Raw genomic sequence first — 17,993 nt, 5'->3', positions numbered from 1 at the left:
TACGAAAGTGTCGCCGTTTAAGATATTGACAGGTATTGAAATGAGAAAGGAGTATGATATGGAGTTGAAAGCCATCTTGGAAGAAGAGTTTCTAGCTGAACTACAGAGTGAGAAGGATGAAATACGTAAGACAGCGAAAGAAAATATAGCTAAACTGCACGAAGAGAATAGTAAGACGTATAATAAGGAGCGAAAAAAAAGAAAGCGAGTACGAGATTGATGATTTGGTTGCCATCAAGCGAACGCAGTTTGGGGCAGGTTTAAAGTTGAAGAAAAAATATATAGGTCCTTATAGAGTAGTCCGTAAATTGAGGTATGGTAGATATTTAGTCGAAAAGTTGGGTGAAGAAGAGGGACCTAATAGGACTAATACTGTAGCAGAATACATGAAGAAATGGAGTCCAGCATTCGGGACGAATGTGGAGGTCGGATGGCCGAATGTAGGAAAGTCATAAGCAAGAATATCCCTAATATTAATAATCGAGTAGATGAATATCGAGTTGATCAAGCAAAGAAGAGGAATCGAATAATCGAAAGAGTAGAGTTCTGGTTACGAGAGAAAGAGGTTGTGTGTGCTCAGCTCGGATGAAAATTGAGAACAGAATTGAGAAATTGTGAAAACTTAAGTTAAAAACCATTACATTTATATATATACGAATAAAGACAAAACCTTATTTTAAATAACTCAAGCGTAAGCCTAATTTCAAGCAGCACGTTATCACAGTGAGAGAGAGTCTTAATCGAAGAGAACCAGTTCATCACCACATGTATATACTGACTGAGTACGGGTATAAATAGAGTCGCGTTCCCAGAAGCGACTCACACGTTCCTTCTCGTTTTTTCTTTAAATGGGCTGTAGCTTTGTCGCTATAGCGTATAGCACGTTCCCCATCTCCTGGTAGCGTTTCTCCAAGAAATCGGAAAACTTCCCAGATTTAGATATTTTGGCCGATGACTCAGTCTCTTCCCATTTGGTTTTTGTCTTCAAATCCAACTTCTGCAGCATCATGTGGATTATCATGAATCCCGATATCTCCTCTGCACTTCCTAATGTTTGCAGTTGACTGCATCCGAAAACTCTCGAAGCAGAAGGCGAATCTACCTTTTTGAGCCCAAGAACTTCCTTGATATTTCGCTGAAAAACATGTCGTTTAATATTATAAAGTTTACTGAGTATATTCAGAGCCATACGATAATTGATACTGGAGGGCTCCAACGATCGTACCGAATTCAAGGCCGCATTCGAGAAACAGAAGCGAAGATATTGTAACTTCTCTTCAGGAAATAAAGTCCAAGTATTCCACATATTCACTGGAAAAGCTAGGTAGCTTCAGCTCAGGAAGCCTCTTCTTGTCAGCCAAGACCTCCATGTCGGTTTGGTTCGTTCAGTGAAAATAGTGTCGCACAATATAATCGGCTGTATATCTGGTAACCAATCTACAAGTATATTTGGTAGGAATATTTTTTAGTAGGCCATGCGACTTACATAACTTTTGTTTTGTTTTTAAGGGACGCTTAGTACATAGTATCATTAAACGCACACATATTTCAAGTAACACACAAAATATTGAAATACTAGTTACGCAAAAGCTTATATATTTAATCAGCTATATAATGCTGCGGATTCCGGGTATGCCACTGCTTCCGGGCACGCTTTTTCGTGACGTAAGTACTTTCATCATTAAACGACTCCCTGAAAAAAACCACCCAAAAACTTTTTTCTAAAAATTAGGTCTCTAAGGGTCATTACCCTAAGCCACAATCTTTGCTGAACCTCCAGGGTCTCAGCATGCTTAACGATCGTCAGCAACCCGCACCAATTGACCCCAATGGCGACGTAGTAGACATTAGCTGCCCACCGGTTGGCGCATCTTCCATCTATCCACCACGTTCCGGGCCACGCATACCACCCTGGTTGGCTTACGACAAGAAGGTTCTCTGCTTTAGTGCCTATTTCAAACAAACTTTGCAGGAGGTCTACCATGCACCATACTTGGTTCGAAAGGTTAAGATTTACTTCTATCTAGAAGATGGCACTTTAGAGATTTATGAGCCTCGAGTAGATAATTCCGGCATAGTTCAGGGCTGCGTGGTACATCGTCAGCGCGTTCAAAAAGCGCCGCCCTGTGACAATGAGTTCATGTCTCTAACTGATTTGAATATTGATTTGACGGTCCAGATTTTCGATCGTCAATATCACATTATAGACTGCGATCAGTTCACTCGTGACTTTCTAAACAGACGCGGCATTACCGTACCGGATTCAATGAAGTTCCCTTGGTAAGAAATTTTATATACCCATGCATTTATATGTACAGTACCCTAGTCCTTACTTCATTACATTCCTTATTATGAAAATAATGTACAGCGATCCAACTAATTCCGTGCGTAATCGCGAAAAGATACGCGCTGTCAACCCTCCTGAAAAAAAACATGCTTTTGCGCAATTTTTAAAATATGATCGACAGATACTCAAATTTCATGCGTACTGGGATGATCGAACTGAGTTTGGAGACGTTCGCAAGTTAGAGCTCTGCTACTATTTGGCTGACGATACCATAGAAATCAAGGAGGTACATGTGCGCAACTCTGGTCGCGACGGACCAACCGTATTTCTGAAACGAGCACGTCTGGCACGGGTGAGTAACAATATTTATAACAATATTTATAGCTATACAAATTTTATCATACACCACTAAATGTTTTGAATTACAGGAGTTTGACGGACTTTTATTGCCAGGACAAACGACACCGATAACACTACTTAACGTCTTAGGAACTAATATGCGCAACGTACGATACTGTGTTGACCCTTTAAACACAGGCAACAAGGATATTATGTATTATAGCGAACGGGATCTACAAATTGGCAGTGTGATAAATGTCTACGGTCGGGCTGTTATCATAACCGAACTGGACCCTTTTACACAGCAGTACTATCGCCAACGCTATGGTGTCGAAGATTTCAGACCACTAGCTATTCCTACAAGATTGGACGACTGTACTGAATACCGCCCAAAAGAGCGTGTTCTTCCACCATATAACGGCTGGGGAAGCTATGAAGACTCGGTTGGAAATTGCTTATCTGTTGAGCCGAAACCTCCAAAGACTGACTTTAAAAAGTTTATTAAGTTTGATCGCTATGTATTGCGCTTTGGTGCCAAAATGCTTTCTACCATCAAAGAAAATTGTGAACGCATCTTTGTGATAAGCTACTACCTGAGCGACGATACCTTACAGATACAGGAGGTAGCCGTACGTAACTCTGGTTTTCTCGGAGGCGAGTTCATGAAGCGTACTCGCTTAGAATTGCCCGGACAAGAGAGATTCTCTAGTAAGCAACCACAATACTATATGCCTTGGAACTTTTTCATCGGGTCCACAATGTCCCTGAAAGATTTTATTTTTCATTTGGTATCAGCAGACGAGTATACACTTATGTTTATGGAGCACCATCCGGAGCAGTTTAGCCACGCCAATCTTCCCACCATTATGCAAAAAATCCGCTCTGCGCTTCAGAGCCGTATGGCTGAGTTCGTGGGGTCCTGCGTGCCAGATTGTTACAATTGGGAAAAGAAGCGCGACGTCTTTGTATCTTTCGAAAGCTTCAAGGGAGCATTAATCGGAGTTCTGGGAAAAGTAATCAGTGACCACGAAATCATCACGCTTTGCCGGCATTTTTCGGCAGAACAAACCTCTCCAAGTAGTTGTTCTAGAGTTAGTGTACGGGCGGCAGCACACTTAGAATTAAAGCGTGCATTGTGGAATGCTCGCGAGGACATGATGGAACATTTTCATCACATTAATCCCACTAACCAACCATTCTTGCCTGAATCAAAAGTTCGTTCCACACTTCGCGGCTGCCGTCTGCCCTTCTCACTTGAGTTGATTGACAATATTTTATCAATTTTAAATCGCAATGAGTGTAACGAGATTGAGATATGTGATCTAATGAGCTTTATAGATGTGTCCTGTAGCAAAGGCTGTGACATGCCGCCTGTAAACCATGCTTTCGAGCTGTGCCCTAAGATTCCATTCCAGCACAAAGGCCGATTAGTGAACTTTTCCTGTTTTCTGAGTAAACTAAACCTGCCACTTAATTTACCATCTGGAACTGAGAGTGAGAAAGACACGATGGGTGATGCTAGGATATTGCCTCCGTCAACAACTGCAGAGCTCAAACTACTTAATGACGAAACGCAGTACCAAAATGACCATAATTAAATGGAAGTAAAGACCTAATTCAGACTAATCCCATGGGATATTTGGGCAGTTCATTTTGTTATTTTTCATGTAAGGCTTTATTTTTTCATTTCATTTTTTTATTATGAATTGGATTTAAGCACTTTTATTCTTGCGGAAAACGAAAATCTATTTAACTTAAAATATATTTATATTCTTGTTAAATATAAAAAAAAATTTTTGTTTTACATTACTTGAGATGTAAGTTTTTGATAGTGTATTTGCTAAAATGAGTCACAGAAATCATATGTGCGACTTCCTAGAGAGTAAGAGTTAGAGTTTTAATAGTTCCAACAAAATCATGAACATGAAGCTAGAAAAAAAGATGTGGTTAAAATCTCTCCTCAAGGCTCAAGGCAAACGCTTAACCTCTGCCTTGAGGCGATATTATCCAAAAATCAGTAATGCGATCACTCCCGTCCCTTCCCTTTTCAATTAAACTTTCTTCCACAGGCACAGAAACGAGCTCTCGTCCGAAGTGACCAATTCGAAGCAGTCGACAAGTTTTTCTCCCGCATCTAATCCTTACTTGTACGTACGGGGTATATTAGATTTACGGTAAAAGTGGGTGTGTGTAACGTAGAGAAGGAATCGTTTCCGACCCCATTAAATATATATATTCTTGATCAGCATCAATAGCTGAGTCGATATAGCCATGTCCGTCTGTCCGTCCGTCTGTTTGTCTGTCCGTCCCGATGAGCGCCTAGATCTAAGAGACTATAAGAGCTAGAACAACCAAATTTGGTTTCCAGGCTCATGGGCTATCACATTCTTACAAACAAATTTCGAAATTTCACCCTGCCCACTTCCGCTTCAGCAACGGGCGAAAATCTGTGGCAATGGTAATGTACGGTCATACCTAACAAATAAGAGTAGAGTTTAACAAGATAAAAAATAACATTTTGTTCGGTTTTCCACATTACTCCTAACTTATAAGAGTAGGGTTAAACGAGATAAAAAAGAACATTCTGTTCAGTTTTTGCAGCTTCGGAATATAGGAAAACAAGTATTTATTTTCAAAAGCGGCTGGAACAGGTGGCTGCGGAAGGCATTTCGCGAGACTCACAAAGAGATCCGCGATTTGAGTGGATATGCCGAGTCGACTTATTGTACCAAAGCCTTTTCTTCGGAGTTTGAAGAGCGTTATATGGATTTGGTATGTACCCTTTCTGAGGAGTCAGAAAGTCTGTTACTTGCAGCTCAAGACCTGCCTGATCTCTCATCCGCAAGGCACAGTAACAACCTTGAGGTTCATGTAAAACTGCCACAAATGCCAGTCCCTAAATTTTCCGGCGCATGCATTGATTGCCCTGTGTTTTATTATGCTTAAGCTTTATCTATGGTAGCTCTTGTTTAAGCTGTGTGGAATAGTTGCAATTCTCAAAGAGGTGCTTCCACCGGGCCGTGATATCGATATTCGTCAGATTCAGCTCACTGGCGCTAATTACACGGTGGCGTGGGATATGATGTTCACTACCTCACTCACTACCTGTCATCGATACTACCAAAGGAGACTCATAGCGCGTGGGAGCATCATCAAGGCAGCAGCTCCACCGTTTCTTAACGACCGGCTAGTCACAATGGATGCGATCGAGTTCCGCAACTCGTCGTACGACTCCAATACTTCGCCAGGTTCGTCGGATTCTACCAAGCGTGTTCGAGTGCATAACGCTCGAATATGCAAAAGCGCTTGACCGTCCAATGCCTTCATTGCAACTGCGACCACATCTTGCGTCGTTGTCCAACCTTTCTCGCTCTAGATTTGTATAAATAAATATTGTGAGCAAAGAAAAGCTATGTCATAATTGTTTAAGCCGATCCCATGCCTCTTCTCGCTGCATCAGCACCAAGGGTTGTCATGTGTGTGCAACGTCATCATACTTTGCTACATTTCCCTGTCGCTTCTCCGGTCAACACTCCAATCAGTCGCTACCGCATACTGCTCGGCCTATGATACCGCAGTCATCCCAGCCACTTCGTCAAACGCGCCCAGAAGGTAGATCCTCCTTGCAACCGCCAGCATCTTCATATAGAATCCGGATAATGGTCTTTAAGCGATCATCAATGCTCTCATCGATCAGGGATCTGAGGCTACTATCGTATCAGAGCATGTGGCCCAATCCCTTCATTTGAAAAGAACAGGCACCCACGTATCCATTATAGGCGTGGGTCAAGAAGGTGGTCGCCGCAGCAAATACATGGTGAATTTCCAAGCATTCAGTAATATTAATCCGCAGTTTTCCTTAGAAATCTGCTCGGCATATGCACTCAAGTCATTAACGTCGTACCTTCCGAGTCAAAGCTTTGTCCCACAACACTGGGATCACATTGTAACGAACCATGTCTCTAGCCATGTCTCGTCACAAACAGCGGAACGGCAACGGATCTACGCCGTTCGGGAACAACAATCAAACTGATATACGCAGAGACACCGAACCATGGCTCTGACCACGTTTTTCCTCACAAATAGCGGTGCGTCAGCACCCCGGAAAATACAATAGTCTTAAGCAACGCACGCAATTATTAAAATTAAGAACTCTCAATCAACATCTCTACCCATTCTGCATTATTTCGCAATCAGCGAAGATAGCACAAAATGCTCGGTCAACCACCCTCCTGGCGATCTTACGCAACCATTCGGCCTCAGGTCATCGACTTACCACTCAACCTCCGCGATGCAGAGTTAGCAAAAACTCATTTTGTAACCAAACACTCAACTGCAGCCCGCACCTTCCGTGATGTAGTCTCAGCAAAACCACCCTCCTGGCGATCTTACGCAACCATTCGGCCTCAGGTCATCGACTTACCACTTACCCCCGCGGACCCCCTAAAATTGTCAACGAAGCACCAAGCTTCAACATAGTTACCACACCCAACAATTATTGTTATCCAATAACCTTAAGTTAGCAATGAGCAATTATTTCCGGGTCTCAGGTGCGATCGCCAGCTGCATAAAAGGGCCAAGATTGGCCGAAAGAGTAGGCAGTCCATCAGCCCGAATACAAGATACAGGCAGTCCATCAGCCCGAACACAAGACACTGCACTAGGCAGTCCCTCAGTCACAAACCCAATACGCTGCACTAGGCAGTACATCAGACCGAACACAAGAGGCCTAGAACACAAGACGCTGCACTAGGCAGTCCATCAGCCCGAACACGAGATACTGACTAAGCAGTCCACCGGCTCACAGGCCAAGTAACAAGTTCCGCGAGTATTCCATTGTAAACAAGCCCACGAAGAATTAAGTAATAAAAATAATAACGCCAGCAAAAACACCAACCACGATTTCTTGAAGTATTTTCGTCAGCAACACAACGCTCCTCCTGTCACCTACCTCTCTTTCGGTCAGACAAGGCCTCCCCGAACCTAAAAGTTCCAGCAATCTACTGGAGGGACTGGAGGGCTACCCAGCTATGCTGCTATAAAATTTCTTTGGACTCGGAATCGCCACTCAGAGGAGGTGGTGTGATTCGTTTTTCCAGAAAACATACATACGCAGACCGGATGGACGCTACGTAGCGAGACGTCCGCTTAAAACATATCGGGATCCAAGGATGATTCTAGTAAAATCGCATCAAATGGCGCTCAATCGTTTTTGGCAATTGGAATAGAGGCTCTTTAATGCCTCTGAGCGATGGAAACGATATAGTGATGAAATAGAGGAGTACTTCGCGTTGGGTCAAATCTGTCCGGCTGTTGGCAGTGAAATGAGATTGACTATCCGCCAGTCTAAGCATACTCACACTACGTCATGCCTGTTGCCTCACCACGCCGTCATTAAGGAAGACAATATTTCCCCGAAGCAGCTTATAGTTTTTGACGGCTCTGCAAAAACAAGCAATGGAAGCTCTTTAAACGACATACTCAACGCAGGACCCACGCTCCGAAATGAGATATCATCGGTCATACTCAATTTGCGGAAGTACCAGTATGTTTTCACGGCAGATATACAAAATATGTATCGATGTTGTTTGGCTATTAAGAGTTTTTAATAGCCGTTGAAACTCAGTAATTATTAAGAAAAAAGTCTAGCGTTTCAATAGGTAAAGTTGTACAATTTATTTCGTATTGGTAAGAGAAAGTAACCGATATAATAAAGTGATGCGATGGATACGAAGATTATCTCTCAACTGGCTACAAGGGCAGATGGGCCGACTTGCCAGCGCCCTATGCAGCAAGTCTGGAAAGAGAGCGAAAGCGAGCGATGAAAGGAGAGCAGCTCGGGGCAGATGTTAAGCCGAGCACGAACGTCATATAGAATGCGAAAGACCAGCTTATATGCTGCAACTGCAACAACAAAGCGAAGAAGGCGAGGAAAAATGAAAGAGCGGCCGCATGGACAGTGCAAATAATGAACATAATGAAATAATGAAATAATATTTTGGCTGCTTGACCCGACAGATGTATTGACATAAACCCAAGACGACGCGCAAATCCAGCGAATTTTATGTCGGGCGGAGGATGGAGCCATCAAGACGTGCGCGTAGACGACGCTTACGTTCGGAACAGCCTTGGCGCCGTACTCGGCTATCAGGGTCATGCATCAGTTAGCATCAGATGAACGAGATGTACGTTGACGACATATAATTTCGGGCGGTCACACCACAGCAGACGCGGAAGATAAACGTTCTCAGGTTACGTCAACAATAAAGTCCGAATGCATGGAATTGCGAAAGTGGTCCTGGAACGATTTACGACTATTGAGTTCGATTCCAGTTGAGCATCGTTTCAGTCAAACTCTGTTGAGTTGGGATAAAAATGATCCCATTAAGGCGTTAGGGATGTATTGGCTCCCCTACAAAGATTTTTTTAAGTTTAAGATTGTCTTTGAGTTTTCAGAGAATTCGACCAAAAGGACAATCTTACCCAGCATCGCTAGGCCCTTGACCCGCTCCTGTCATCATAGTGACCATGGCCAAGGCTACGCGTTCAGATGGTACCAAGATATCTCTGGAGTGGGACGAAATGAACAGGCTGGTTGCAGCGCGATTAGGCCTAATGGCCAACAAAAGACGTCTTTGAGATCTCTTCGGCTGGTTACCCCACATTGAAAGCCAAATCGGAGAATGTTCGTGTTCACCATGCAATCCAGGAACTCTCGGTTTTAGAGCGGTTTCCACATACACTCAAGCTTTGAGAGTCGTTGTCTGCATTTGTCAATTAAAGTACAATGCTTGTAACAAAGAAAGGACTGCAAATACTGAATATTTGTTTTTTATTATTACAAAAAATCATTCACCTAAAAACACTTTAACACAGCGAGAAATATACCAATATTCATTGAAAATGATAATCTATGCATTTCCACCATGATTTGAAAATGATTTGATTACAAAAAAAAATTTGTATAAAAAAATTGGTTGTTATGTTGTCTTTTCTTACTGAGTACGAATAAATATAATATTTTTATTTATTCCCTAAGGAAAAGTCGAAATAACAACTTGAGTTTTTTTTTTTGAGAAAAAAATAAAACTCAAAGAATAAAGATTATTTTTTGAGCTATAAAGTATAGCTTGTACCGACAACGGTACAAGCGTTGTTGGTTCAGAATATATTTTGAAGGCGATGTATGCTCAGCTGCAAAAGGATTTTGACGGGACGATTGCACCTCAATCGCAACGAACAATTTGGCACTTGTAACGATCGCCGTTGAGCAGCAAAAACAAATAAAAGCTTATTGCTATGTTGCTCAAAATTCTCGCATGCAATAACCTTGATTTCCCTATTTATGCCAATTATGTTTGTAGCATAGTTTCGGGTGGGTGCGTGCAAGCTCTGGACTTAGAACAGCTGAGCTAAGCTTGAGCCAGTGCAGTGCAGCGCATCGAAGCGAAGCTTTAGCACGGGAGTCCGTTTAGATCTTTAGCTCGTATTTAAACGGATCAAAAGGCCAGGTCGTGCTCTTTTGAAAATTCTAATCGTTGGATCCGTTCGAGAGTCAAAACGTTCCGTAGAACCCTTAAAATTTTAACCACGTGTCCGAAAAAGTTATATAACTGTCCGGAGTAAACGAAAAAACATTTTTTCATTTTTAAATCCTGTGCTGTGCTGTGCTGTGAGTGAAGCCTAAAACCAAGCAAAAAAGTGTGAGAGTTCGGAGAAAACTCCCTTGGCCAAGCTGCCGCCACGCTGCTGCCACGCCTACAGCCACGCCTCACACCACGTCGGTGGAAAAGACCCGACCAACGATCCTCTCCTGTTCCAAAGCAGACAAGAACGGTACGTTTAAAGCCCTATAAGGAAAAGTAAAAAGTGTAGGTTCATAGAGTTTTTGTTTTTTTTGTCGCCTTAGTGCCTTGGCCGCGATTGCCAGCCTGTCCCGCATCAGTCTTTGCACCCACACCAGGTCACGCCGCTATCTATGGCTAGGCCGCCGTACCTTGGTGTGGGCCATTAAATTTTCACCCCGATTGGAAACGGCCGAATTTTCCTTGCGAGGTTACATAACCTGCACCGGCCATAACCTTTGCGCAGCCGCCAAGCGTTGCCGTCGCTGCCCCGAGCAAGCTGCTGGAAGTAGCCCACCACCCCCCTCACCAAGCGCAGATGAAGCCGTTGAGGATGCCGTATTAAATTTCGAGTAGTATAGTGTAGCTTTTATATCTCTCTTTACTTCTTTTCTTGCATTTATTTAAGTACAGTAAGACCTCCCAAAAAAAAAAAAAAAACCGCTGCTGTTAATCTTCAAAATTTTACTTTTTGTTTTTGGTTAAAAAGAAGAAAACTTTCTATATATATACCCCCCTTGTGCATAACCACCCGAAATGGGCAAACCGTAACATTTTTCCACAGCCTCCACAGAAAATCTCAGCGAAAGGCGCCTTTCAGCGAGGGACCACTGTAAGCCGTAAGTGAGAGCAAAGAAAGACACGATTTCCCATTTCCCTTTTGTGCGGGTATTCTCTTAAGCCAAACGGGCTTGCGCTTACGATATTCGGCTGCCACTATACCTGCGTAAAGCTTTTATTCATAGCTTTCTGTTAGGTTTAGTCGGTAGTTCCGTTTTGCGTGTTTGTTTGTTTTTCGAATTGGTTGCATTCTTCTAATGCATTAAACCTACACTAGCCAACAAAGAAAAAGTTTCCTTTGAATTTTAATTGCGGCTTCAAATCACCTTTTCGTTTTACCTTTGTTTCGGATAAATAATTTGCCCAATGCCTTAACATGATGTAGTTTTAATAATTATATTATTTTTCTATACATTTTTTTATTATTATGGAATATTCCTAATTAATTTAACCGACCTACTTCTATCCTGCTATACATATATTGTTGATTTTTTTGGTATGTTTATAATTTTTATATGATATATTCTTATATTTTTATTATGGCTTAAGCAATTTTTTCTCCTCTTTTCTACTACTTAAATTAGGATGTATATATTTTTTTTTAGTTCTTTTAAGTTTTGCTTGCATTTTGTGTTAGGATGCCTTTGCCTAAGTGCAGAAATATAACCTGAAATTTATGAATATGAATATGGACGGTTAAGCTATTAATTTCCTGGTGACATGGGGACATAATGGGATAGGGTGAACAAAAAAACGGGATTTCCGGAAAAGTATCGCATATCGGAAATCATGGAAGGGCGGGTAAAGAATAGTGCGGGTCGAATACCACCTCAAGGCCTCGCGCATACCTCTTTCAGAGCGAATCGACAAAAGCCTTTCTTTTTCTCATTCCCGGTTTGTTTAGTAGACAGGGTATGTTTATGCATTGTGTTGTTTTCGGAGTTTAGCTCCATTTAGAGTCAAGGGATTCTATATTAAGTTTATGTAGTAGGAGTCGAGACGCGGTCAAACGAACCCCCCCCCCCAAGTTACCGAAAAAGCACGGAACCAGTGAATCCCGACCGACAGTGCCTCGACAGCCGACGCCCCTACCACCTAGTGCTAGGGCTACTATAAGAAGAGATGTTACACACTTCATACCTACCCATTTGCTCAATTTTGGTGGATTATGGGGGGCCAATGTGCAGGCTGTCAAGCATCATTTAAATCGAGTCATGGCGGATCGGCGGCTCAAGTACGAAAAGCTTTCAACGATGCTAATTGCTATAGAGTCATGTCTCAATTCGCGGCCTGAGTTGCCGGAGTGAGAGGACACAGCGCTGATGCAGACGACTTGGAGGTCCTAACCCTTACTTCTGATTAGGGACAACATCTTTGCTCCACCGGAGTGTCGGCACATAACTGCAGCGTTCCGAGACCAGTTTCTTGGACAGCAAACGATGATACGCCACTCTTGGAAGAGTTGGAGTCGCGATTGGCTCGCTCATCTACAGCAACGGCCAAAATGGTGCCAGAAAGCTGAAAACTTTAAGTTCAACGACATTGTGCTGATAAAGAACGACAGAACAGTCAGTCAAGACCCAAGGATCGTACTATGCCCGGGAAGCCTCCAAGAGGGCAACCCGAAAACAGGCAGAACGACACCCGACAAGGGCCGGAAAAAAAACCAACCCCACTCAGAAGTGAAGTGAGGGATTAGAGGAGGAGGAGGACGACGAGCAAAGCGCAAGAGAACAGCCCGACCAGACGCAGTACTGGTCAAATGCACGGAGGAGACGACCTACGCTGACATCCTCAAGCTGGTGAAGGCAGCCCCATCGCTCCAAGGCCTTAGGAGCAAGGTGCAGGGTATCAGGAAGACTGCCTCTGGGGAGCTGCTCCTCAGGATGCAACGATCCTCCGACCCCGCCACCCTGGAGCTACAGACGGTCATACAGGAACGACAAAACAGCCGTGAAGGCCATGAAGGAGACAGTCGCGGTTGAAGTCCTCGACATAGACGAGCTGACGACAAGCGAGAAAGTATGGGAGGCCATAGTTGCAGCGATCGGCGGCGACTTACCCCAAAGAGCAGTGCCGTACATGCGGAGAGCATATGGTGCCACGCAGGTAGCTGAACCTCCAGCCCGCACTCGCAAAGAAGGTGCGAATCGGTTGGGTGGTCTGCCGCATGCGGCGCCGGATTACGCCAACCCGCTGCTTCAATTGCATGGCCTATGGACACACCGCAGCCAGGTGTTGATCCAAGCGGCCTGTGCCAAGAGACGCCTGCCACAAATGTGTAGGAGAGGGGCACAAGCACAACCAGCGCAACAACCCGCCAAAGTGCATACTATGCGCTGGCACACCAGGAGACACCCGCTCAACAGCTCACTCGGTCCTCAGCCGCAGCTGCCCTGAGTATAAGAAAGCCCTATCCAAATTGGTTGATGGGTAAGCTTCTGCAGCTTAACCTAAACCACTGCCGGTCTGCCCAGGATTTATTGGCACCAACGTACCTGGTGCAGAAGATCAACATATCGCTACTCAGTGAGCCCTACACGAGAAAACACGAAGGAGTCTGCCCTGTCGGCGCCCTATTCCCTAGGCAACCACCCCTACAAGAGGAAGCTAGTGTGGAAGAGCGAGCCAGAAGGATACCACCATCACTGCCAGAGATGTACTGGAGGTAACGGGAAAGCTGAAGATCGGAAAAGCGGCAGGGCCAGATGGAGTCCCTAATGCAGCATTAAAATGCATAATAAGAGCCCATCCTGACGCTTTAGCTGTTATGTACGCCCAGTGCCTAGCGGAGCGGACAGTTCCACGAGCATGGAAACGGCAAAGACTTGTCCTGATTCCCAAGCCAGGCAAAGAGCTGAATGACCCATCTGCATACCTGCCGTTATGCATGCTGGATACCATGGGCAAGATTTTTGAAAGGATGAAATGCAACCGGCTGGAAGCGGAATTAGCTGAGCCACACGGCCTCTCCGACCTTCAATTTGGGTTTCGGAAGCAGAGGAGCACCACTGACGCCATCAAGATGGTAGCAAACCTGGCCAGGGAAGCCATGGAGGGAACGCGATGGGCTGGAGGCGACAAAAAGTACTGTCTAGTATGTACGCTAGACATACGAAACGCCTTCAACTCGGCCAGCTGGAGGAGCATCCTGGAGGCCCTGTCCAGGAGGGGTATATCGGAGCATGTCATACTGACGCTGCGAATCTATTTTACGGACCGCGTGCTGACCTACGACACGGAAGAAGGAGCAGAGCCACATCACCGGAGGCGTGCCATAGGGCTCGGTCCTAGGGCCGATACTGTGTGACATGATGTGTGATGACATCCTGCGACTCACATTACCGGAAGGGTGCACTCTGGTGGGCTTCGCCGACGACATCGCACTGGTGACAGTGGCGAAACACATACGAGATGCAGAGGAGAAATGCAGCGCAATCGGGATGTGCTAATGAGCAGCAGCTGCGGACTATAATCCTATATGGATCAGCAGTGTGGACTCCAGCTATGAGGGTGCCCACGTACAGCAGAGACTTCAGAAGCGCATAGCGACGCTGTGCTCTGAGGGTTAAATGCTGCTTTCGGACAGTATCTGAAGACGCCGCACTGGTTGTGGGAGGCATGGTCCCGCTGGACCTTCTGGCAGATGAGCGGCAGAGCGGACTGGAGGTAGCCAGTGATCGGCGAGAGGGCACCATATCCCAGTGTGGCCCACGGGAGGTGGACCAGACGACTCATTCCCCAGATTAGCCCATGGCTGCAAAGAAGGCAAGGTCAGATGGACCACTATTTGGGACAACAGCTTACGGGCCATGGCTGCTTCAAGCAGTACCTGCACCGATTTAGACATGCTGACGACCCATACTGACGCTACTGCGGGCCTGGAGTCGACGAGGATGCAGAGCATGTGTTCTTTTCATGCCCCCGCTTCTCGCAAGAGCGAGCGAGGCTAGGGGAGACACTAGCAGAAATCAACATGGGCAACATGGGCCGATGAGCAATCATGGAACGCTGTCGCCAACATAGCGTGATCAAGGAGCTGCGCAGGCTGGAGCGAAGCCGGACCGGCTAAATCCGGCTGAGGACCCCACATTCCGCACCGCGAAGTAATGCCTAGCGGCAGTCCCGCGATAGCGGACCAAAACCCCCACACTTTTTTTTTATACCCGTACTCAAAAAAGAGTTAAGGGGTATATTAGATTTGTGGTAAAAGTGGATGTGTGCAACGCAGAGAAGGAAACGTTTCCGACCCTATAAAGTATATATATTCTTGATCAGCATCAATAGCCGAGTCGATATAGCTATGTTCGTCTGTCCGTCTTGATGAGCGCCTAGATCTCAGAGACTATAAGAGCTAGGGCAACCAAATTTGGTTTCCAGACTCATGTGATATCACACTGCTACAAGTGTATTTCAAAATTTCGCCCCGCCCCCTTCCGCCCCCACAAAGAACAAATATCTGTGGCAGGCACAATTTTAAAGATACGATAAAACTAAAAACGCAGTATTGTAGAGAATGCCCATATCTACCAGATTGCCGAATCTGATCGGATCATAAACATAGCCAGAATGAAGAAATTAATTTTCAGTTGCTTCCCCTGCCCCCTCCAGCCCACGACCAAGCAACTCATTTTCCTTCTCGCTCGCACTCTCTGCCGCGTTCAGTGCGCGAGCTACCCCTAGCGGAGGAGATGTAGAATCTAAATGGAACATGTAAAATCTACATGTTAGATGTAGAATATACATTGTAGATGTAGATGTAGATAGCAAATGTAGCAAAAAAATTAAAAATTTTTTTTTTATTTTACAATTCTAAAAAATTATATGGTCAAAAATGTGTATACTGACTGAGTACGGGTATAAGTAGAGTCGCGTCCCCAGAAGCGACTTGCACGTTCCTTCTTGTTTTACTATTAATTTTTACACATTGTTTTCCCAATGAAAAAAAAAAAACACAAGTCAGGGCTATCTACGTCACCCTTGATCACTAAGGTTGGAAGCTTTATTAAAAGCAATCTTCGAGGGTTAGATGGCAGTCTTACACCTGCATCCCAGTTAAGGCCACGTGTAGCAAACAGTAAAAAGTTTTTATAGACTGATTCTATACGGTCCTGGTGTACTTTGTACTGGGGGCACCATACACAAGAGCCATACTCTAAAATCGGACGAACAAGCGAGATATAGAGAGTCTTCGTTATGTAGGGGTCGTCCAATTCCTTTGACCACCTCTTTATAAACCCAAGCACGCCCACGTCATTTACCATGGTAGAAATTTGTTCAGAAAACTTTTAATTGGGGTCTAGTTTATCACCAATATCACCACTGCAGAGGCTATAAGGAGCCAAGAGGCTGGAGCGATATAATGCCATTATTTGGCATTTCGAGGCATTTAGGTGTAGCATATTTGCACAACACCATGACTAAAAGTTATTGAGATCGAATTGCAAGCGAGAGTGAAATAAAATGTCCTTATACTCGACACAGAGTTTAACATCATCCGCATACATGAGTACTCGAGAGTTGGTTAAAATTGAAGGTAGGTCATTAATAAAGAGTGTGAAAAATATGTGAAAATATGTGAAAAATGTGAAAGTAATGAAAATGGAAAACCTTGGAGAATCAGTTTTACGCACAGGAATTCCAGGTATTGTTGAGCCTGGACCACGAAATGTTCCGACGTGAAGTTTGAGTCCACTGCAATGAGGACACCACCTTCATGTCGAGACGTACGGTCATTTCTAAAAATTGTGTACCGACCATTTTCATAGCCTTAAACTTTAAACTTAAGCTTAACCACCAAAGGCTCCGGCCAAAACTTGGCGGAACAAATGGTTTCAAATAGAGTCGGGGAGACGCTTATCTTGAAGGAAGATATCTCTCTAATGTAAGAAAAGTTAAATTTTTCCACCTTTAGGCCGACGACTTTTATTTTGCTTTTATAAAAAAGGTTACATCATTGGATGTGAGGTCAGCCGCAAGACAAAAACTTGTCGCTTTGGTGGGACTCCCACTAGTGATTTTGGCACCAAAGGCCTAGTACCGGCAGCTATAAACTGCTGAACTGAATGTCTATGGCCAAGAGACTATCATATTGATTTTTAAAGCGCACGATCTGCTCTTTGAAGCCACTCCGTCTGCCTCATGAACGAATGCATGTCGTTTTCCGAAGCACGGCATTCCTCACAACTATAATACAAGCTGTTTTTTTTTTCGGAAATGGCATCTCATGCACGAATCGAGATCTCTACACATTTTCCGCATTCGCAAAGCCAGTATGGCTATTGGGTTGGTCATGAGTGATCTGAAGCAGTTGCAGGTTTATTGGCACAGACGACAGAAAAATCTATAATGATAAGTCTTTGAATTTTTTTTCGAGAAAAAAAAGTTCAATAAAAATAGCAATCAGACCAATGTTAAGGATTGATTTTAAGATAAGTTAGTTAGAGAGTTAATTTGAAGAGAAAGCACCGGCTGTTTAAGTAAAATAAAAGGAAAAGGCAGAGTGCAAAACAAAACCAGGTCTGGTCACTACGAAAAAGAGCGAACGATTGAACTGCTAGTGTAAATACACTACATAAGTGGCGACGAGAAAATAAAAACGTGTTAATATACAAAGAAGTGCATACTCGTAAAATATACGAACACGCAATGACGAATAATGCAGCTCCAATATTCTTTCAAATGGCAACAATTACTGAGTTTTCGCTACATCAAGAAATGTTCTGCATATGAAAAGAAGGGACATTTAAGAGACAACATTCCGTGCTTACAAGGAGACACCCGAGAAGGTACTCCGAAATTTGTATTTTATGTTTATTGTTTAGGTTAAGCTTTAAAATGCCCAGTACTCCTGGTATTTTTCGTAGTTTTAATTATACGACTGACAGGGCGCGTACCTGCGCTGTCTCGTGATTTCAGGAAGGGGGGAACAGTGATCAGACGGCATCACTGATAACGCGTCA

General features: G+C 44.1%; 2 protein-coding genes across 2 annotated transcripts; one reads left to right on the top strand and one right to left on the bottom strand.

The window, feature by feature from the left end:
* Positions 1-271: 271 nt before the first annotated feature.
* LOC111080331 lies at positions 272-1,485 on the bottom strand. The gene is made up of 2 exons (XM_022375887.2): positions 1,226-1,485; positions 272-1,135 (listed from the first exon to the last, which is right to left on the bottom strand). Exons 1-2 carry the CDS (start codon positions 1,304-1,306, stop codon positions 845-847), a joined length of 372 nt encoding a protein of 123 aa, XP_022231579.1. The 5' UTR covers positions 1,307-1,485; the 3' UTR covers positions 272-844.
* A 21-nt stretch (positions 1,486-1,506) lies between these two features.
* Positions 1,507-4,382, top strand: LOC111080330 (EF-hand domain-containing family member C2). The gene is made up of 4 exons (XM_022375886.2): positions 1,507-1,665; positions 1,733-2,280; positions 2,369-2,639; positions 2,716-4,382. The coding sequence occupies exons 1-4, from the start codon at positions 1,615-1,617 to the stop codon at positions 4,222-4,224; spliced, it is 2,379 nt and encodes a 792-aa protein (XP_022231578.1). The 5' UTR covers positions 1,507-1,614; the 3' UTR covers positions 4,225-4,382.
* The last annotated feature ends 13,611 nt before the right edge of the window (positions 4,383-17,993 follow it).

The sequence above is a fragment of the Drosophila obscura genome, unplaced genomic scaffold, assembly GCF_018151105.1.
Source record: "Drosophila obscura isolate BZ-5 IFL unplaced genomic scaffold, ASM1815110v1 contig_58, whole genome shotgun sequence".
In the NCBI taxonomy this organism is placed as follows: Eukaryota; Metazoa; Arthropoda; class Insecta; order Diptera; family Drosophilidae; genus Drosophila; species Drosophila obscura.
Note: the sequence above shows the minus strand (reverse complement) of the source record. Positions and strands in the feature narration are given on the sequence as shown.